This window comes from Alligator sinensis, unplaced genomic scaffold (genome assembly GCF_000455745.1).
Source record: "Alligator sinensis unplaced genomic scaffold, ASM45574v1 scaffold205_2, whole genome shotgun sequence".
NCBI lineage: Eukaryota > Metazoa > Chordata > Crocodylia > Alligatoridae > Alligator > Alligator sinensis.
Window position 1 is genome coordinate 492,693 of NW_005842563.1, and position 22,889 is coordinate 515,581.

General features: G+C 41.7%; 1 protein-coding gene across 5 annotated transcripts in view; it reads right to left on the reverse strand.

Annotated features, from left to right (window-relative positions):
• IQCA1 (IQ motif containing with AAA domain 1) overlaps positions 1 to 22,889 on the reverse strand; it is a 210,441-nt gene that overhangs the window by 30,235 nt on the left and 157,317 nt on the right. For all 5 annotated transcript variants that reach the window (XM_006032340.2, XM_025214087.1, XM_025214088.1 and 2 more), the window contains 3 exons: positions 14,516 to 14,586; positions 9,949 to 10,031; positions 4,737 to 4,844 (listed from right to left, as the gene is read on the reverse strand). In XM_006032340.2, the coding sequence (XP_006032402.1) occupies positions 4,737 to 4,844; positions 9,949 to 10,031; positions 14,516 to 14,586 (262 nt within the window). The remainder of the gene's footprint in view (positions 1 to 4,736; positions 4,845 to 9,948; positions 10,032 to 14,515; positions 14,587 to 22,889) is intronic.

Below are 22,889 nucleotides of genomic sequence, written 5' to 3' on the forward strand. Positions count from 1 at the left end.
TTCCTGACAGGCATTTGTCAGTATAATTTAAAATCTTTAGTGTTACTTTCTCTCTCTTCCTTTCTGCCCTCACACTTTTCCTTGGGAAACTTCCTTTTATATTATATTGATGCTGTTTAGTAAGAACTGCAGAGTCTGATAATTTGTTTTTTTGAATATAAGTTATTTGAAATGAGCTAGGCAATGACAGTGCTGTTGTATGTGCCGTCAAGTCATCGCCCAACAGAACTTGGCTACTGCACTTTGCAGTACAGGCATTTTACAGCCCTACTTACTGGCTGATTTGTTTTCTGTTTGTTTCCTCTGCTTTTTTTGATGGAGGTGGTAGTGTATATCATCTATATCCTATATTCTTTCTGCCTACTTGCTCAGATAGGGAGGATGATGCTCAATCTCTGTCTAAGATTCCCATTTTCTAGGGCTCTATCCTTTGCTTCTCCTGACCTGAAGAAAGCTGGTCGCCCACTTTGCCCTGCTGACTGAAGTAGTGAGTCTTGGCTAAATCAGATTAGGTAGGTATCTGCGTTGTGTTGACAGAACAACAGAAAGAAAAGCAATTTAGCTGGTAAGTGAGAGGAAGATATTTTCTGTGGTTGTCTGTGACTGCAGAGAGTAGATACTCTAGTGGTATTGTATCCTCTGGAAATATCCTCTTGGGAGAAAAGGAAGCAAACTGCACTAAAAGGAGCTTGTGGACATGAAAGGGTGGTATCTTCAAACTTCATGGTTAAAGGGTACTTTTGTTTTCCGGAGCTGTAGCCACCTTATCCACATTTTGGGGGGAGAGTCTCTGCTCTGGTGCATATCAATCTTTCCCTCCCAGGCCTGCCGAGTAGCTGTTATCTCTTGCACCTTCAGACATAGTTTCATTCCTGTCTTGCTCTACTTGGGGACTGGAGGGTGTTGCAAGATGCAGAAGCAGGATTTTTTTTTCTTTTTCTTTTGCCTTTTTTCATTGACAATTACCATACATGGCACAAGATACTGCAGTCCAGGTTGATTTCCTTTCTCATGCTGACAAAGGAGGAGGAATCAAAGAAGAGAGACTAAGAGCTGGGAAATGCTCAGTAGTGTTTGTCATCCTGACTTGCCTGTCAAAATGGGGAGGAAGGATGTAGCACTTGTGCTGTCAGGGAGCAAGCCATTGAAATGTTTTATTTAGAAATTACTTTATCTATCATAATACAATGTGTGTACTGGGCAGTGAACGTCAAAGTAAATGTATCAAATGCCTGTCATGCCAATATATGGGCCATTAAAATGGTCATCATTTCCTTGCTACATAAAAGGGTATATATTCTTATACAGTAATTACCATTTCAACATTACATTTAAACAGTAATACCTGCATCATGTCTAGAGGGTTTGTAAACTAGGTGACTAACAGATTATTGGGGTATGGAAAAAGTCCCAAAGGCAAGAGCCCTCTGCAGAGATATTGTTAGTAGGTCTGTGCGAAGTGAGTAGTATTAACTTCAGATTCGGATTTGGCCAATTCGGGAGACAGTGATTCGAATCACGGTCCTGAATTGATTTGGCCAAATCTGATTCAGAGATTCAGCTACCACAATCACCGAAACTCCAAATTGGCCCCACCCCTGCCCGCTCTCAATGGCTTTAAAAAACAAAACAAAACCAAAAAACAAACCAAAAAAGGCCCACATTCACCGGCTGCTGCCAGACTGGGGCAGGGGGATGATCTCTGCTGCCCCCACTGCCCTATGCCACGTGGGGGGCTCTGCCACAAGCACCCTGACACCTGCCTACTCTCCCAGTCCAGCCCCATGGCTGCCTCACCCAGCCCCAACTCCCAGTCCTTTAAAAAGAAAATTAAAAAAGCCCCCACTCACCGGCTCTTGCCAGGCGGGGGACAATCCCCGCTGCCCCCCACTGCCCCATGCCATGTGGGGGGGCTCTGCCACAAACCCTGAGACCACTGCAGCAGCTGATAAGTGGGGACTTTTTTTAAAGGGTTGGGAGCTGGGGTGGGCAAGGCAGCCATGGGGAGTGGGGCTGGGACAGCAGGCAGGGGTCAGGGTTTGTGGCAGGGGCCCCCCTCCAGGGGGGGGGGGCAGGGGTGCTGGATGGGGGGCTAGGGGAGCAGGCAGGGGATGGGGCCTTGCAAAGGTCCTCCTATGGTTCCATCCCCCTCCTCCAACCCCACCTTCCCCACCCCCTACTTACCAGCATGGAGACCAGGTCCAGCTCCCTGCTGCAGCAAGCAGCGATTGCCTGAATCACTGAAGCTCTCTGAATATTTTCTGAATTGATTCGGAGAGCTTTGAATCGATTTGGACCTTTTAATCCGTCTCCTGATTCTATTTGGATTCAGAGATTCGGCCACCGAATCAGGCCGAATCTCCTCCGAATCGAATCAGCACCTGAAGCTTTGCACAGCCCTAATCGTCAGTTCTAGAAAACTTCAGAAGTTCTATTCCAGGCATCAGGAACAAGACAGACTCTGCCTTCCTACAGCCATAAGGCTTGACCAGCAAAGGAGATGACAGTTTAGAAATTATGTTAAAAGGAAAGCAATAAGCCTACTTTTCAGTGAACTAGTGACTTAAAGCAATGGGGTGTGCACCGCTGGCGAGGTGTGAAGGAACGCTGGGAGGTTGCAAGAGGCGCAGACATCAGGGCAGAGGGTGGCGTGAACAGGGCAGGCAGATGGTGGTGGGCAGCAGCAGCAGCAAGGTAAACTGTTTGCAGAGAAGCAGGCAAGCCCTTCACATTAATTGACAAGCACATTATCTGTGAATTTAAAATCTATAGGTATAGGTAATTTAATTAGATAATGTAAGTTGTGTTAGTCTGTTAAGTTTATGAAAGCATATTTTGCATGTCTGTTTTTGTCTGGGTTGAGGTTGGGGGGAGGGGGCATGAACAAAATTGTAACTCAAAGGGGGCTCAGCTCAAAAAGTTTGAAAACTGCTGACTTAAAATATTATAAGCCTTACTTCCAGCATCATGAAGTGTGTAGTAAGATTGTTAACCACTAAAGTTCTATGAATATATTTGGTCACCCCATACCAATCTACTATTATTATAAGTAGGCTTATTATAATGAGAACGGTAGACACCTCCAGAGTTAATGCAACTTCTATTGTAACTTCTCCTTTCAGCTGCTGACAATTTTCTCAAATTTCTTTTGAGCTGAAACATTATCTGTCATCATGTGAATATTTTAAAGAAACTCTTACCTATAGACACAGAATTAACTAGTACTGAGGGCAGTTATCTAAAATATTAACCATAAAATATCACTCAAGGATAAAATAATTTCTGTGATTCTTTTTTATCCTTGGGCTATATATACATATGTTTCTTTTACACAAAAGCATTCAGACTGCCATCACAAATATAATCTGTTTTACTAATTCAAGGTCTTTTCCTCAGAGTTTATCTCCAATTTAAAAAAACAGTAGAAAGTATATGGACCCTCTTAACTATGTAGGAGGAGCCTTTGGCTTGATTTAACTTCAAAATTAGCTACTCCAGTGTCATGATTTAATACAATCTAACTGATATGTGAAATAAGACTGGAGTCTGTGTAGACAGGCAAGAGTGTTTAACTTGGTGTCAGTTAGTTGTGGCTAAACCTCTGGCTCCAGTAAGGTTTACCCATGACCAAGTGACATGCTCTTAAACATGAAGGTCCTGGTTTACTCTCCACTGCCAAGTCCCTTAACATAGTAGTTACCATGATTCTTCAAGGTTGAGTGCTAATGCTGAAGACTAAGCCCTTTGAGGAAAAACTGTCATTCCTCCTCCAAATTCTTAGGTTTGAAGCAGTGTTGTAGGGTCAGCCACCTGCTATCTTGGGCACACCCACTAATATTTGGAAGGGGCTAGAACCAGAGAATGCTTTGAGAATGCTCCTGAATGTATATTGAAAGAACCGTTGAAGTACAAGGTCCATTATTGATCCTGGTCTTTGTGAAAAACATGAACAAGGAAAGGGAAAGGAAGGTTCCTTTTCTCCCTTTGGTTTGCACACCAGAACGTGAGCCTGAGACAATCTGGCCATCTTGTACTACAAACTGGATGAATGGCCAAGAATGATGCTACATGAGACTGAACTGGGTGAATAAGGATTTGCCTCTTATCTGACTGGAAATTTTTCCCAAAGTGAAAATAACAAATACCAAATGTAAAGCCCCTTGCTGCATTAGGAACCTGTACTCCACAAGGTTGGAATAAAATATTGGTATAGACAGTATATTTAAACCCCCCCCAAATATCTTCTTCAATATTAATAGTTGCCAGCACTTAAAACTACAAGAGCGTTTAGAAGTGTGCTCTTTCAAATATATAAAATCTACTCAGACTAATTCTTTAAATGCTCATATTGTTTAGTACCGAGTAACATAAGCCGGCTTGTAAAAGGTAAATTGTAACCCTAGCTTTTCCCTTAACTTGATTAATTTTAATCACTGGAGCTTGTTTTAGCTATTATCTTTCCCAAGTGATTTCCTTTATGTGCTGCCATTCACAAACTGTTGAAATGCAAACAGAGATGGCAAGTAAATGCAGTACCTGAAAATGACGTGCATGCTCTTTTATGCTCTATTAAAATGATATGGTCTTCATTCAAAATGTTTAATTGAAAAACAATTATACTGCAAAATGCTTTAGATTACAATTAATCAACACTGTCAAAGCAAGTAAAAATATATGTTTCTGACAGGAAGCAAACCATTGTATTCTGCCCTCCAGTAATTTTGCTGTGCTCTTACCTAATGGCAGTATTCCATACAGTGCTATTAGCTGTCTGACATCTGCGAGAGAGGGCATTGGCTCTATATCTACCTGACGAAGTGTAGTCCCCAGATAGCTGTACTCGCCTGCAGGGAGGAAGCATGAGCTTAATAAATGTGACACAGTATTGTTATAGAATGCATAACTCAAGTAATGAAAAACTATCATGGAATACAAATTTAAAATGCTCTTCTCAAACCAGTAGTGTCAGGGGGCAGGGATTTAAAGAGGGCAATATTGCCATGGAATGCAGGCCCAGGAAACTTTAAAGGTGAACTGAAAAGAAACATGGAATTAAGCAGAATTTCATCTTTGCTAGCCAGGTTCTGGAGGGCATTCAACAAAGCAGTGCTGTGTTCCCATGAGTGGGAATGTGTGGTTTGCGGTGCCTCAAAGCCTTTTGAGGCATCGCAAAATGCATGTGGTGAATGCATTCCAGGAAATCCCAGTATCTAAAAAAAAAAAGGGGGGGGGAGGGGGAAGTGGTGCAGCACACGTGGCTGCAGTGTGTGCCACAAGAAACCGCAGCCTGGCTGGGCAGAGCCACGCTCCAGCTGCTGGCCAGGCTCCAAGTGGCTTGATTGCTGCTGCTGCAGGTAAGGCTGCTGGGGCCATTTGTCCTGTGTCAGAGCACATGTGCAGGCGTGTGTCCAGGGACAACTAGCAGTGGCAAATATGTGCTGCTGCTACTTGTCCCCAGGAAAATGCACGTTCCCACTTATGGGGACGTGCCTAGTATGTCTTAGAATACCCCTTGGAAAAGGTTCTTGGTTCACAAAAGAATCATTAGTGATGCTAGGAATTGAAACACCAGCAAAATCTTGGTATGTGAAAGTGTTGTATGTTTGTCATTGCAGTGGAGCAATATGACTCAAAAGGATTTCAAGGCTGGAAAACATGCATTTTAAAAGGCCAACTACCTCATTCCCTCTACCACATTTTACCTAGTTGGGACACTTAGTGCAACAGTCTTGTTTTAATTCAAAGTTTGTGTTTTGCTTTGCAGTATACTTTTTATTTTTAAGAAGGAGCAAAATGTACTGATGCACATTGGAGCAAACAGACTGATATGAACTGGAGCAATCTGAAACTCAAATGCCTATTTCTTCTCTTATTAGAGCTGTAATCACACTGCTCACACTGTCAGGGTCCCCATTCAGAGCACAGTGTAGCACAGATATCTGGAAGGGTTGGACCCATACAAGAAAATTTAATAGTTTAGGAAAAGCAACTTCAGCGAGGATTAATTTCTTAAACATAAATAGCATGTTTTTAACTAATATTGTTTTGTATATCGATGTAAATACCTTAGAATAAGAAGGGAGAGCACCTAAGTTATCTGGAAGGGATGTAAGATAAAGACAGTTGAGAGGTAAAGCTTAGTCATATTCAGGGCAATTTTGTGTGCTTGCAGTGATACAATTGCCCCCTTCCCTTGGATGGTTAAATTCATTTCACATTTTTATCTCTTAAGGAGAAACCAAAAAAAACCTGGATAGGAATTAATCTTCAGAGACTTAATTAGAAGGCATCAAATGGTTTAATTGCAACTAGGCATAAATCACAGTGGATATTCTCTGACTAATTTAGATAAGGTCACTAAGAAAATTAGCTCACTGATGTCAGTTTGTCACATGGAGGGACATTTCAGTACTTTCACTCAGTGTGACTTCTTGCATAATTCCTCCCATTGTGGTTCCCCAAGAATCGTGAGCAAATGATCTTCCTCGGTTTCTACTCTGTGTTGGTTACAGCTGAAAGATGCACGCTTATTTCCAAGCAGGCTTTGATCTGACCTTGTAAAATTCTGACCTTTTTAAATTAAGGGGGGGGGTGTGTGTATTTTTTTTTTTTTTAGCTTGCTATTAAATAACAAATTTTAGGGCTGGGCACAGGGTCAAACTTAACTACTCTTTGTATTACTCTGAAAACCAGGATTTAAATCTGCCTTAACTGGAAAGCTGAGGATTCCACTATGACAGAATCCTGTCCTGGTGCAACATTGGCCTTGAGTAGCAGGTCAGGGGCTATATGGAGACGTAACGGAGCAGGAAGAGAATGGTTAGAGTATTCGGTGCTCCAGAAATTCTTCACCTATTTAATGACTGTTGGATGATGCAAGTATTATTTGGAGCAGCTTTGAAGCTGCTCTGAGATGTGGTGGGGCCAAGCTGATGCACAACAGCCTAAAAATTGAAGGAATATAAAGTTAACTCAGACATCACTGATTCTCTAGGAATCATCTTCAATCACTCGATGTGAGGAACTAGTGCTTAGTGTATATGAAATTATAGGAGAATGTTTAGATTTTTACAAAACTGCAAAATGTCACAAGCTGCTATTTATTATTCTGTTGGCTGAGATGATCTTTTAAAGTATCCATTGTTGAAATGTCTGTTAGACTTCAGTGACCTTGACAAGGACAGCTGGTACTGGTTGGGAGAGTGCAATAATGAAAAGCTTCCATCATTGCTCACAGTATTCTCTGCTCTTTAATGAGTATGTAATGAATAGAATACTGGTTAATTTAGCTTTTGCTAGAGTGGCCAAGGACTCTATTGCCATGTTACTTTTAACAGTTTATAAAAAAAGAACAACATGGCACTTAGAGGTGATTTGAAAGACTGTATTTTTTTCCTGCTTAGGTATATAGCATTTTAAGGGCCAGATGCATTGTATGTTCTAGGTACTGCCAAATTCTTTAAAAAAATGTGTAACCCCTGGCTCTGTTACTGGTGAGGCCAAAGAGAGCAGGCAATTGAAGATAGCAGTGCAGGTGGACTGAGCCTGGTACTAATGAAGGCAGTGGCTTAATGAGTGACTGACCCCACCTGGCCACGTGGGGGGGAGAGGGGGAAGAGAGGGTGGGGCAACAGGTCTGGTCAGGTGACCAGAAGTAGGTTGGATTCGGGCAATGTTTCTCCCACCCGTCGGTTGTGACCCTAAAGTGGGTCGCAAGAATATATGAAAGGGTTGCAAACAAACTTTAAAAATAGATCAACAAACTTAAAAAATGGATTCTCCTTTAAAGGAGAAATACATGGGAAATCATGGCTTTTCCCTTGCAGGCTGGCAGAGTTCCAGCTTGCAAGGGGTTGCTTGGGCTCCCCCTGCCCCACACAGTCCACCCTACCCTACATACCTACCCACACACTGAGGGGCTGGGGCCTGGGAGTGGGGGGAAGCAGGGCAGGAGCGAGGGGCACTGAGTCGTGACTGGCCATCAATGTTTACAGATGGGTCTTGGTACAAAAAAGGTTGAGAACCACTAGATTAGGGGTTTTAAACCTAGCACAAGGCTATACCAGGAGGGCAGGAGGAGATGAGTGTGATGTGTGCATTGGCATGGAGGCAGGTAGGCAGGCAAGTAAGTTACCCAGGGAAACTGGGAGAGGAGGTCTCCTAGGCAGGTAAGGCTTATGGGATGCTTTTACAAAGAGGGAAACTTATTTCTTTTGTGGAACAGATGGCTTGTTCTTTTGGCGTACTTTTTGGCTTGATTTGGACTTGTGAACGGGAGGACTGGGTTGCAGCTGCAGGGAAGGAGGAGCTATGGATAGGTAACCTGCCCCCCCCCCCAACTTTGTTTTGTCATGGGGTTAAAAGACAACTGCAAGCTGAGGAGCAGACCCTAAAGCACATGGAGATGGAACTCTAAAAAGGTGCAAGACAGCTATTGAGGCTGGACCTAAAGCCCAGAAACTGAAATCTTTACCAGTGGACCAAGGCAGGCATGGCCATAGAGGAAAAGGGGCCTAGGTTTTAACATCTGAAGCCTTGGCAAGCCCTCAGAAACCCACAAGGGCAACCCTGTGAAAGAAGAAACCCTGTGTAGATGCTCAGGGGTAAAAGGACCTGAGTAGGGCAATGGGTCCAGTGGAGCTGACTAAGCTGCCTGTGGAGCTGCTACCACTCCTAGGACTTCCTTTCACTTCTCAATATCCAGTAACATCAGAGTTGTGGCAGGCGAGTAATGGAGGTATAGGGAGACCAAGAGAAGACAGCAGCAGAGCAGCACAGCCCCCCATATCCTTTTATAAAATGTCTCTTTAAAATTAGGGATTTTTTTGGTGGGATACTACAGTGGATTCCAGTTTAAAAAATGTCACAACTTTCCTGGAGAATGCATCAGGCTGGTGTACCCCATGCAGAATTGCACTTCCTTTTTTAAAGTGCTAACTTGAGTGCACTCGAATCTTTCCTTGATAAATGCTAAAAGGAACAGATCTAGAAAACTGAAATTCATCCCAAGGTCAATTGGCAAATACAAGGACTGTGCCTCTTTTAAGCCCTATTTTGATGGTTTACATGGCATTTGAGTGATTCATGGGTTTTGTGTTGCTCCTTTGCACAGGGGTGAATTTCACCTATGGAGTATTAGACTATACACATAAAATAAAATAGAAGAAAATATTATGTGGAAGGTGTTTTGGGTGCAATATAAAACACAAGGCTGCTGTGCAGAAAGGATCTAGGGTCTTGCAGACATTAACTGATGGCTCACTTCTCCTGAGAGCTTCTTGTGAATTCCTAAAATTCAACCTTTTCAAATTTGAGTCCATGAAGCTAAGTACCTATCTCAGTATTTAGGCACTTAATTTACTAGTAGAAGTTAGCGTGCCAGGTACCTTTTAAAATCTGGCCTTTGTTGATTTGGGTGCCTAATTTCAATTATTTAAGTTTGATAATGGTGGCCTAGAATCCTATTGAAATTGCAACTGTGCTTCATTTCATTTTGACTTTACTGGTATTAGTAATTAGTGAACCTGAAAAAGTGTGCAAATTAGATTAAACATTTGGATGTTGCAAAGATGCATCAAACATGTGACCTGGAAATCCTGTGCAAAAGATTTTTTCAGCACTGTTATGTCTTGACTGTAGACATGCAAACAGCTTTCTTGCAGTACTTTGATATTTCTCTTTCTGGTGCCAGGCTAACTCAGGCATGACAGAGTAAAAACACACACACTGTTTAAGGAAAGGGTGGGGGTGGGAGGTGGGAAGAAGCAGAAAAACAAATTTACATTTTAAATTTCAGAAAAGTGAGTTCATGTTCATTAGTTTTTTTAGTCTAGTGTTTCATTCAGACTCATCCATTTAAAATTTGTTCTGATTGGGGTTGCACTGTGAATTATTATCTATCAAATATACATTAGATCTGATGCAAAACATTAAAAATGTGTACTTTACCAACATAATCGGAGAGTTTCACAGTCTTCGGCTTTATTAATAATCCTCCTTCTACTAGCTCTTTGTAGAGAGAATCGATGGTTCTATACACAATGTACAAAATTTAAGAAAATTGTAGGGATCTGTGAACAAAAGCCCAGAACTTCACTAATAAAACTGTATTGAATCACATGTCCTTAATTTAATAAAAATGTAGCTTTTTATTGGGAGAACAAAGATTAGTTTAGACAAAATTTCATCAATAACCATCTTTTCTCAAGTACTTTCTCAGTATTTTCTCAAGTTATTGTTTTATTTCCTGATATGCCAAATGATTTCTGAATACTCATGACATTACCCATTTTCAGGTAGTACTTTATCAGTTATGGCTTCTTGTAGCAGACTTATTCATTAATATCAATTACTGAGAAGTTATTTTTAAATGATATTATAGCAGCAATCCTAACACAACTATATATGGTCACTTGGCATCTGCAATTAGTAGCAATTCATTAATTCTTCCCAGAGTTAACTTCATTTTCAATAAACCAGCTATTAGTCAAAAAGATAGGATTAATATTTTGAGTATCTACACCAGTTGTTACTCTAGTTCAGTAGTACCCTGTGTTAAGGTGACCAGAGCCAGATGCTGGAGAGGAAGGTAAGAGAGTGGGAAAACAGGTGGTTGAAAATAAAGAATAAGCACCCATAGCGGAAGTCCCCTCCCTATTCTGCCGTCTTCTATTAATGGTTGTCTTATGTCTTAATGAATGAGGATATAAATTATTAATTTTTTATCCTACTTAATAGTATCTAACATTTTCTCTTTTCTAATGTCATTAGCCATAGGAATGAAGGAGAAGAAACTTTTTTGGTGTCGTGCCTAAACATTTTGCTTCAGTAATATTTTGTGGCAATGAGATATACAGATCAATTCATATTGTGTCAAGGAAATAATTTATTCAATGTGCATTTATTAACTTTCTTGTTTTGGTATTGGAAGGGTTAATAGGAATGCCTCTATTGACCTCTAAGTCTTATGGGTTTTTTTTATATACATCACGTATATATCATGTCTGAAAGTTAAATAATTCCAGTTTTCAGTCTCCTAAGAAAATTGTTTTGTGCCTTTAATTGTCACTGATCTTAATTTAGGCATTTTAGTTCAGTATCCATTTTATTTTCAATAGATTTTTGCTATTTCACTTGAAAAAATTAGTCTGTGCAGTGTTAAGGCATTGTAGCTTAATATATGAGCATTCTGAAATATAAAACTTAGTGTACTTACAGCAACATTAATTCTGGCACTTTGATTCGCATTTTCATTGCTGAGAATATAACTTGATGCTTTTTATGGTAAGCATATATCATAAAATGTACAGAAGGTAGAATGTGGTGTTAATGTTGCTGTAGGAACCATAACTTCTGCATTTCCTGTCTTATTATTTTAACTGTTCAAATTTAATGATACGTGAACGGAGCCTCCTCCAAATAAAAGTGTGTTCGCACCCTTTTGTTGACTGAGGCCCCTGTGTTTCTTTACCAGTAAAAATGCACAAAGGTGAACATAAGCCTCTGCTGGCTATTTCTGAAATTCTGTCCCCTGCTCTGCACAGCAGGAAGGAACAAAGCATGGCTCTCACAGGCCAAAGAAATCATACTCACTATTTAGCTACTAAAACCAGATGTGATCTTTATAATATTATAGAATGTATATACTTCAAGTGTTTGTAATCAAGTAGGTCTCTTCTAATTTAGAGAGAGCAGAAGTATGTGTTCATTAGTTACTTGGAGCAACTAGGATATGAGAAGTCATTTTCCATATACTTCTGTACAATTTTTAGTTTGGCTTGAGAGGTTTAACATTTTAAACCAAATATGATAGCATGATTGATTGTATTACTTGGGATGCAAGAGGTCTCATTATATTAGACTCTACAAAAATGGACTGGATTCAATATAAGGTACTTCTGCCTACCAGGGGCTTGGTTTCTGCTCCCTTATGAATTCCCCATCGTAACCTGTCACTAGGTTAGCTGGTGTTAGTTGGTATGTCAGCATCAGCTTCTGTTTTGTAATGTACAGTTGAAGTGGGCAGATTATTGTAAATGTATCACGTGAACATTGAACATTGAAAATGCAGGTGGCAACTGACTCCCCAGCCCAGCCCAGCCCAGCCCCTGGCTTCTTTACTTTTCATTCCATCCAGGAAGAGTGCACACCAACTGCTGAAACTTCCTTAGCCTGACGAAGGGTTTTTGAACCCGAAAGCTTGCTTAATAACTATTCTCCAACTATTTGGGGTGGTCTAATAAAATATATCAAATTCACCCAAGGAACCCTGTCTGCCGGTGTCAAAATGAGAAATTTGTTCACATCCTTCAAGTAAAAAAAACTTTGTTCTCTGACCAGGAATATTTAACATTATAAGATGCCTTTAAGAATGTATATAGATTTTTTTAGATAAGTAGACTGATTTATATAACATGCACATTTTGCATGAGAAAATGTGGTATTTCATGAGCTCTTATCTCAGGGACTTTAAATTAGATGTAAAATCTGACTGACACCTGAGACTGATGGGTGTTGCTGCACCTACTGCATGAAATAGTTATCAGTAACTTATTAAAGAATTGGGCGAAGATGCTGCAAATGGTTTGCATGTGTATAGTTTTACATATTTAATTGGTATAATTTGAAGTCAGTGAAGTCTGGTTATTGAAGCATTGGTTTGTACGCATCATTGAAAACAGTACAATAGAACTATACATTATCAAAGGAGCATTTCGTTATCTTGTGTGTGATGCAAGATCATTCTATTAGTCAAGAAGGGAAGTGGTATTTGTTGAGGATGCAGTAAAGCCTTTTTACTTTGAAATGTTGAAAACATTAAAGGAGGTTATTTGCAAATTTGTGATGCATTGTTTTATCTAGGCTTGCATGTATGTTTCATACCTGTTATTAAAGAGTGTTTATTCATTGTAGGGTCTGTTACGTCTCAGCTCTGTGTTCTTGGGCAACCCTGGCACAGGATGCAGTCTGTCTGACTCACAAAGGACTCACACCCCCTCCCTCCCCTCCCCTACCTAAACGAAACTGATTAAGATGCAGTGAGAGACACACCTAAGACCCTCAAGATAAGGGTGACAAGATGGAACCAACTTCCCTAGGTCTCATTTACATCCGAGATGGAACCAGATGACCATTCATTTACATGAGAGATGGAAAACAGAAAGCCTGAAGCAGAGACTGCAGTGAATTCTGGGACCAGAGAAGCAGGGGAGCACTGCATGATGGGGAATCTGTGCTCCAAATTTTAATCAAAAACCAGATAACCCCTTGTCAATAGAAAAGACAGTGATTTACACAATTAAGGATGCTTCGAAGCAGCTGAACTGAGGGTATAAAAATCTGTAAAAAGTGTGTGCGCTTCAAGAAGAAGGAAGGAAGGAGAGAAAGAAAGAAGAAAACTCCTGTGCTGACACCATCCCCTGTTGTTCTTGGGACGCTGGAAGAACAGATCATCTCCCTTCAAGGACTGTGCCTGTCAGCTCTGCAGCCTGAGTACCTTGTGTGGTGAGATCCCAGCGCTCTCTCTCTCTTTTCTCTCTAGGCATAAACTTCTGAACCTGAACTGTATCAGTTAAGCTTGAGCTAAGTTTCCCCAAATACTTAGTGAAACCAGGGTCGTATTGTCATTGTTTGTATTTGTTTTTCTTTTGCATGTTTATTACTACTAGTACTATTATATATTTCATATGCTTAGCAATAAATAACTTTTATAGTCAGACTGGTAGTAACTGGGTACATTTTTTCTTCTCTGCTTCTCTTTCCTCCCGTGCTCTGCAGCAACGCTTCTTTTACCTAAGCTAAAGATCCCTGTGAAGCCCAAAAATATTGTGGGGTCTGCTCATCAAGAGGCCAAAGATTGGGATGTGCTGAGTTTGAAACACATAAGGGGATCAGCTTGTACAGGCTGATTGATCCAGTTTGACTCAGACGTGCCCTATGAACTGAATGCTGGCCCATGAGGGTGTCAGCTGGACACCCAGCCGGATTCAGAGGGATTCTGTTCACCTGTGTGCTTGTGTCTGACTGCATTTTATTGTTGCTCTTATGAACTGATTCTTGGCATATGAGGGTGTCAGCCTGTCCATTCTGATCAGCCTGGCCAGGTCAGGCGTGTCACGTTAATTTGTGTGTGTTTGTGTGTATGACTGATTTGGTGACTGGAGGAACCCAGTCCCATTGAGATTGAGTCCTGCAAGATAGCTCCATTGGGGGTGAGGGCTTGCAGAAGGGAGAGATACAGCTCCGTATAGTAACACAAGCAGCACATTGACAGAATCACCAAGACCCTAGAAACTATCCCTAATAAATGAGCACACCCCAAGGTAATGGGCAAATTTGGTAACAGGTCCTTCATGACTGCTAGGCTGCTGACACTGCTAGTTTGAACTGTAAGCTTAACAGCAGTCCACTATTCTACTATACTTAAACAGATCTAAAAGAGATGACAGCATGGCAAATATGAAGGATACATAATTTGTCACCTTGTTAATCTTGGGTAATCTGGTCCAATATTTACCTGTCAGGAGTTAGATCTTTCTCTTTCTTAGATTTTTTCTTCTTTCCACCCTTCGTCCCTTTTTTCTTTTTCTGAGGGCCATAAATATGGACAGTAATTAACTACATGCATAACGTGACTATATATTTGTGTTTGACAGGAACTGAACTGACATGAAAGACAGAGCAGCACTACTAGTTCAGTAAATGTCAATACATTGGTACCTGTTGTCTACTAACCTAGCATTTTTTATATAGTCCTCCACAGCAAAAGACTTGGTTCTTGTCCTTGTTCCACTCCTTGAGGTAAGAAGGTTGTAACCCCATTTCTGAGTGAGAAACTGAGCAGGAGGGATGACTAAGCCTGCATGGGAGACTTTGTCCTGCCAGACACAAGCAACTCGGTTCCTAATTGTGTCTCAGACAATGGGGATCCATCCACAGCCTAGGTGTTCCTCTCTGGTAGGCTTTTTCAGAGTATACCTACCAAATTGAGCTCAATACAGAATTTAGTGGTGGTTGCTGCTTTGTTTATTAAAAGATGTCTGTCAGAGAAGAAGGTGGCAGAGGACTCTTTTGATGCAATAGCTTACTGATTACATACTCACCCAGGAAATGAACACAAATGTACTTATGGATTTCAATATAATTAACTAAAGAAAACCATTTGTTAGTCTCCCTTGTCATAGACTAGTGCACAACATTGTGAAATTAAGCTTGGTATATTATGCCACTGTCCAGCAAAGTATTTAAGCATGTGCCTAACTACAATGCTTCACATGTTTAAAGTTAGACAGACGTGGTTAAATGATTTGTTGGACTGACATGTTACCCTTCAGAAAAAATTGACTATATACATGATAACCTTCTAAGCAGGAATTCATAATTATTTTATTTCCTTAACAACAAATGCCTTAGAGTTTCATGGATTACAACTGTTTTTTAAAATCTTTTCTGGCTATGTGAAAAATGTTATTTTTCGTGGAGCAATGCAGCAATAATGAAAAATATTTCAATTATAGCTTTTCAAAGAGTGAGTTATAATCTATATAATCTACTGTGCAAACCACCTGTAACAAATGTTATACAAAAAAAGATGTAGAAGCATATGTCATTTAATTAAATCCAGAACTATGAAGAGAAGAAAACTGGAGAAAGTTTAATATTTTTAATGATCCTATGTTAAAATGCAGATATATCCAAACATGCAGAACTATGTCTCTGGTGTCTTTACATAAACAGGAGTAGTTACGTGGCTTCATAGGGCAAGAAATATAGACAAGTTGGTCCCATAAAACATATGGCCAAAAAAATCCTTGCCCTATATATGTCTTGGACCATCACAGCTACAGCCCTGTTATCTATAATATTGTCTTTTCAACATTTCTAGCACATTAGAAAAGATCACATTATGTGGATTAATTGGGAAGGGTAGATTCATTTTTATCTATATGAAGACACTAAACATATGTTGAATTTATTAGGCAACTGGTATCTTCCTCAAGGCTCTTTGACCAGTAAAGTAAAGCAAATACTAAAAAAAAAAAAAAGTAGGATTATGTAGAAAAATGTTTTTTGTAACTAAAATGAATATTTCTGGGAAATTTGAGCAAACAATCAGATAAGATGAAATATGAATTGCTAGACTGGCTTCCTTCAAAATATATCTTACTGAAAACTGCTTTTAGGAAAGGATGGCGCCTAATGAATGAAACAAGTTAATCATTTAGAATAAAAATATATTTGATTCTCTCTTCAAATGCTGGTCCATTCCTTTTACAGTGCTTTTCAGTTTTCTGTACTGCTTATTCTATATTAAAAGTGCATTCATTTATTCTGGTTGGTAATCAATTCTAATTCTAGCAGTGGTACATACAGAGTCTTGTCTCTCTCACAATCACTGAACCTGTTTTGGTTAGTTCAGGTACTGCTGTAAGCAATGGGCTGTGCAAAACACCACCATTTCGTTTAGACTTCCATTTCGCCATTTTGAAGCACTGTTCCATTTTGTTTCGTCAAAACTGTTTCACTATTTCGACACGTTTTGATGTTTCGCCCATAGGCTATAATAGGGAATCATGAAAATGCCTATAACTTTGTCATTTCTTTCCTGATTCAAATGAAAACAGCAGGTATGGTAGCCCCTGCTGCAGCCACAAAGCCTGTTAAGTTTCAAGGAGATGGGTGCAGGGGTTTCTGGGAAACTGCACCTCAAACTGTTCAGATCAAAACTTGTGTCACTTGCAAGTGTGAAGGCACAGAGAATTCTCAGTTCAAACAAAGTTTTTTAATTTAATGCTGTTTTTCTGTCCCTTCCCCAGAGCACTAGGATTGAAAGGGACTTCAGGGAAGGATCACAGTCACTGGCCAGCTACACAGTCAATAGGAGAGCAGTCCTTCCCCCCTCTTCCCCCTCCCTCTCCTTAGTTTCTGTTGCAAGCAAGCCTGGCTTTGAAACTCGAAATGTTTTGAAACTTTTGAAAGGTTTTGAGTGCCCTTGTTTCATTTCGAAGATGTTTCGAAGCCCTTAGTTTCATTTAGATTTTACTGTTTCAAGCTTGAAACACCTCGAAACGGCTTTGAAATGAAACACCAGTCGAAATTTTGCGCAGCCCTAGTAAGCATATACAGCAGGGGTTGTCAACCTTTTTAAACAAGTATACCCCTTTTGTCTCAAAGTTTCAGCTCATGTACCCCTTTATATTAAAATTATTTGGGGGGGGGCTGAGTGTGTGCATAAGCAGCTAAGTTTGTGGGGAAGGGGAAAGGGCCAGGGGGGGCGCAGATTGAGGCCCCCACAGTGAGGGAGGGGCATGGGCAAGGGCTGGAGTGAATGGAGGACAATTGGAGCCTGGGCAGCTTATCCAGGGGTCCGGAGGGGAGCTGCCCTGGGAGCGGTGCAATGCCACACGTGTCCTGCCGCCAGGTGGGCAGGGCGTGCAGCACAGAGCAGTGGTGGTAGGCACTTGGCATTGTACTGCTCCTGGAGCAGCTGCAGCAGCGCGCAAAGCCCACCATGCAGCGGCAGCTGCCTCCATCCTGCACACAGATCAGGGGGGCATGTGCCCCCCAGGCCTCTGTCGGGGTGCACACAGCAGCAGGATCCCCCTGGTGTCCCTTATGACTTTTTAAAGTACCTCTAGGGGTATGTATACCCCCGGTTGACAACCACTGATGTACAGGATGAGTTGCAGCAAAGCTCTACAGCCTGGGTTTTCAGATATCATAAGATGGAGCAGAATTTAACAGTGACATAGAATTCCTTCCCAAGTCAAAATTTCATCAGCTGCTTTTCTTATTTGTAGCTGTGTTTGCTACTATAGCAATTGGTAGCTGACAACAACAGTTCATGTGAAAAGTAAGAGAAAGAAACACTTGAATAGTCTTAGTGTTTAGGACTTAGAAACAACGTGTACTCTGAAGCCTGACCATGACTCTTGCCTAGATGGTACAGTAAGAAGATCTTTCTTCTCATGGAAGGTGCTAGAAGCGTGTCTCCCAGTAAGTTTGTACCATATCATATTTAATTGATTTTCATGGGAGATTAGAGAAGGAGGCAAACTGTTAAGAAATGACAGCAATTGATTCCAAAATTAAGCTCATTTGCTAACAAGCTCCCATGCAGATTTGAAATGATACTGCAGCAGTTATGTTTTCGCTGCATTTTTCTTAGTGTAGGAAAACAGGATTGTACAGCGCTGTGATGAAGCCCTGAGTACCCTAAAATGACTTTTGGATCTGTTCCTGGCAAATGCCACTATCCTGTTCTATGTCCCACTCTGCTAGAAGGTTAATTATGATCCCTTTTATTTAAACCATGAAACAAGTAACACATGCATATGCTGTAAGTGGATTTATGTGTAAACACCCATCCACTCTTGGAGTCATTTGCTTTCCTCAAAACTTCCTGCACATTTTTCCTTCAGAGTGATCAGATATTTTGCAAAAATATTACAATCCTGTAAACTGCATCCTGTTCAGCAGTATAATTGGAGACACAAATACTTACAAGATAAAAACGTTCAGAGAAGGCAAAACTTGGATTTGTGTGTGCATCAGGTACACTTGGATTCATGTCATTCATGACACCCTGGATTCATGTCATTAGGTCTGTAGAGAGCTCTCCACAGGTCTGGAAATTTGGCAGTGGGGGAGCAGTGGCACCATTCCACTGCTGCCAAATTTCCAGACCAGTGGAGAGCCTTGCAGGCTGGATAGCGTGGCCATGCGTACATTAGAAAGGGCATGCAGAGTGGCACAGGGCCCGATCCTACCATGCAGGGCTGGGCAGGGGCAATGCAGGGCCTCAGAGCCTGATCTTGGCATGTCAGACTAGGTGGGAGCAGCATAGCGCCCAATCCAGCTTGCGGACCAACCCTGTGCCATTCATCTAGCTCATAGGGCCAAAAGATTGAGTACCATTGCTCTAAGTTAATAAAGGCTAAAGATTCTGAAAATGAAGAGCATCTTGTCCCATATGTGCTCCGTTTACTATTAAGTTATTTCTAAACTTTGCCACTTTATTTTTGAACATCTTTCAAATCCATTCTTTTCTTGCTGCCCACATAGATTATATATCAGGCTCACTGCTCTGGGATGGAGGGAGCCCCAATACTCTCAGTGCTCTTTTTGCATCTTGCATTGCATAGTCATGGATTAAAATGCATGAACAGCTTTGGGGGCAGAGAACATACTTCTTCAAAGGGTCCTTTATCTGATTGCAACTTCCTCCCATGGAGGATGGAAGAGTATTTATTGGAAAGGCTTCTAATGGGAGTCCTCACTACAGTACTTCATGAAAGAAATCCCAGTAGAAAGACATTACCAAGAATCCTCAATAGTGAAAAGTGTGTGCCTGTGTTTGGGGAGAGGAGAATAAAGCCTGGTGTCTGCAGCGGCAGCGATCCCTCATGGTCAAGGATGGTCACTCCCATGGGTCAAGTAAGGATTGTAGATGAATCTGTTGATGGTTAAGAAGGTGGCTGATCCTTGAGCTGCAGACTCTCTGGCAGATGCTACAGGTAGTGGTTAAAAGGAGGGAGGACTGAACTGTGGATTTCTCAGTCTTGTTTCCTATCCTTCCATTTCTTTTGTTTTTCTTCCTCCAGGGGAAGACGGTTTTCCTCAAAGTAAGATGTACCTTCTCTCACAAAGTGTCACCATGTAGCCCTGTCCCAGATTAGTTTGTCTCAATTTATGATGTCAGTACCACACTTAATGTTTGCCTTGAAGTTGTCCTTGAAGCATTTCCTCTGGCCCCCTTGTATCCTGTGTCCTTGGCTGAGTTGAGAATATAGCAGTTGTTTTGATAAACATACATCGGGCATGCAAACACAGTGCCCTGTCCATTGCAGCTGATGTTGAATAATCAATGCTTCCATGTTGGTGGTGTTAGCATTGGAAAGGATACTGGCATTTGTGCGATGATCCTCCCACTTTATGCTAAGGATATTCCAGAGGTAGTGCTGCTGAAGGCATTCCAGGCTTTTCAGGAAGTCCTTGTAGTTTGTGAAAGCCTGACATTGTTAGTAGGAATCCTTAAAGTTCTTGACTTTCATAAAAATTAAGTCCACATACCTATGCTATTCAGGACTGTCTAGCACTCTGTCAGTAGCCCACCCAGTCTTATAGGTTCTCTGCCTATTCCCTCCATTGTAAAATCTTTCCTGAAGCCACACTTCTGTGATACCTTTCAGTGTTCGGCTACCTTACATAGAAGTGTGGAGAGGACCTGTACTAAGGAATGTCAGTCTACTTGTTTTTGGATCCCTCTTTGCACTGCAGTTCAGAGCCTGCTTCTGCTTGCATTGATACCTTGGGTCAGATCCTGCTTTCTGTTATGAAGCATATTCCAGAGTAATGTTATTAAATGCAGACTCACATCAATAAGTAACTGAGTAAAATGCATAAACAGCACAGGAAGTAGGGGCTAGAAAATGGTGGCCACCTCCCTAGGCCAGAGTTATTCTTGCTTGCTCTTCTGCTAATCTCATGATTTTTTTCTTTTGGCTGCACAGGGGGAAGCTTCAATAGGAGGTGAGGAACATGTTCTTAGCCATGCTTAGCCAATAGCTTAGTAGTTAGAATACTTTTCTGGCACATGAGAGATGTGGGATCAAGCCACCTGAAGCTGATGCAGGAGGCTAGAATTCAGGCCTCCCATTTTCCAGGCAACCGCTCTAATTGCTAAACTAAGGAAGAAGGGAACTTACTTTATGCTGAAGTCAGTGTTGCTGTCTGTTAGATGTACTTATTCAAGTAAATATCTTTTCATTCAGTCCCAAGGCCTGCTAAGATGTCTTACGCCACATGCATCAAGTAGAATTGCAACCAGATACAGTTGTCGTAATGAGTTAAAACTCCACATTGAGAGAATGGAGAGGTATGTGCCTCCTGGGAAAAACAGAATCCATCTCTGTGGGTTCCTAAATGCTGCCCAATTAAAAGAATGGGAGAGCCCTGTGATTCTGTAGGGCAAAGTATGGTGTCTCTCCAGAGGTACAATACACTCCCCATTGAAAGAATAGGAGATATGGACACCTCCACAGGTGACATAGGATCCCTAGTCATACTGGATTAAAACAAGTGGTGGTTATGATGGAGATGTCTTGGCAGTGAAGGAGGACTTGTGCCTTAGTATTTACATGTAGCTTCATGGAATTAGCATATGCAGAGAACTTTGCAGTTCCACGATGCTCTGCGAACTGGGCATACACACTTATTTTACCCAGGGACTTGAATTCCAAATAATGTTGGTTTAATCACCAAAAGCATATATATTCTACCATGCAATCTTATTTCCGAACGCTAAGGGCAAAAATGGCCAGTTCTAGTCTAGGGTGGTAGTCTCACTCTTGTAATCCTTTTTTTGTTCAAATACTTAAATCTATGGTACTGCCAGTTAGATATTAGTTATGTTCAGGGTGGCAGTGCACTGGTTGTGCCTGCTACTTTAAAACCATCAGGCAGGCTTTGGGGCAGCTGGCAGGTAGGTTCAGACCCAATTAGGTAGTCACCTGACTGCAAGGGGCCACCTGATTGGAGGGGGCTGGGCAGGGAGACTATAAGCCCAGACTCTGGGAGCAGAGCTGGCAGTTGCATTTGGGGAGCTGGACGAGTAATGTTGCACAGCCTGGATCACCTGGCAGTTAGGAACTATGGGGATGGAGGAGGTTCTTTGTGGTTCTGGGTAAGAATCATAGAATCAAGGGCTGGAAAGGACCCCAAAGGATCATTGGGTCCAGCCCCTGCATGAGCAGGAAAGACATCTGGGGTCAGATGACCCCAGCCAGGTGGCTATCCAGTCTTCTCTTGAAGACCTCTAGGGTAGATGATTGCACCATGTCTAGGGGGAGCTTGTTCCATAGTCTGGACACCCTACTTGTAAAGAAGTTTTTCCTAATGTTCAGCCTGAAACTATCTTCCAGGAGTCTGTGGCTGTTGTTTCTAGTTTTCCCCCAGGGTGCCCTGATGAACAGTTGTTCACTGAGCCCCTGCGGTAAGCTGCAATCAGGTCCCCTCTCAGCCTTCTTTTCTTCAGGCTGAAGAGTCCGAGATCCCTCAGCCTCTCCTCATATGGCTTGCCATGCAAGTCCCTGATCATATGGGTGGCCCTTCTCTGGACCCTCTCAAGCTTTAGCACATCCTTGTTGAAGTGCGGTGCCCAGCACTGGATGCAATACTCCAGCTGCAGCTGCACCAATGTTGAGTAAAGTGGGAGAATCACTTCTTTGGATTTACTGGAGATGCATCAATTGATGCATGCCAGAGTTTTATTGGCCCTAGTGGCTACTGCGTTGCATGCCAGCTCATATTCATGCTGGGGTCTATTGTTACCCCCAGATCCTTTTCATTTGTAGTGCCGCTCAGGTTAGCGATGCCCAGCCTGTAGGTGTGCTGGGGGTTCTTCCTTCCCAGATGCAGCGCTTTTCATTTCTCTATGTTGAACCTCATCTGGTTCTGTTCTCCCCAACATGGCAGCTTGTCTAGGTCTGCTTGTATCTGCAGTCTATCTGTAGGTGTGTTCGCACAACCCCATATCTTGGTATCATCTGTGAACTTGGCCAATGGGCTTTTCACCCCTTCATCCAGGTCATTGATGAAGATATTGAACAGCACTGAGCCAAGTACTGACCCCTGGGTTATGCCGCTGCCCACAACTCACCAGGACGACACTGATCCATTCATTTGGACTCTGTGTCCTACCCCATAACCAGTTTCGCACCCACTTGACAGTCCCGCAGTTGAGCCCAATATCTTCCAGTTTTCTGATCACTACCTCATGGGATACTAGGTCAAAGACTTTCTGGAAGTCAAGATATATGATGTCAACTGCTTTTCTCTCATCCAGGTGATGAGTCACCTGATCATAGAAAGAAATGAGGTTGGTCAGACAA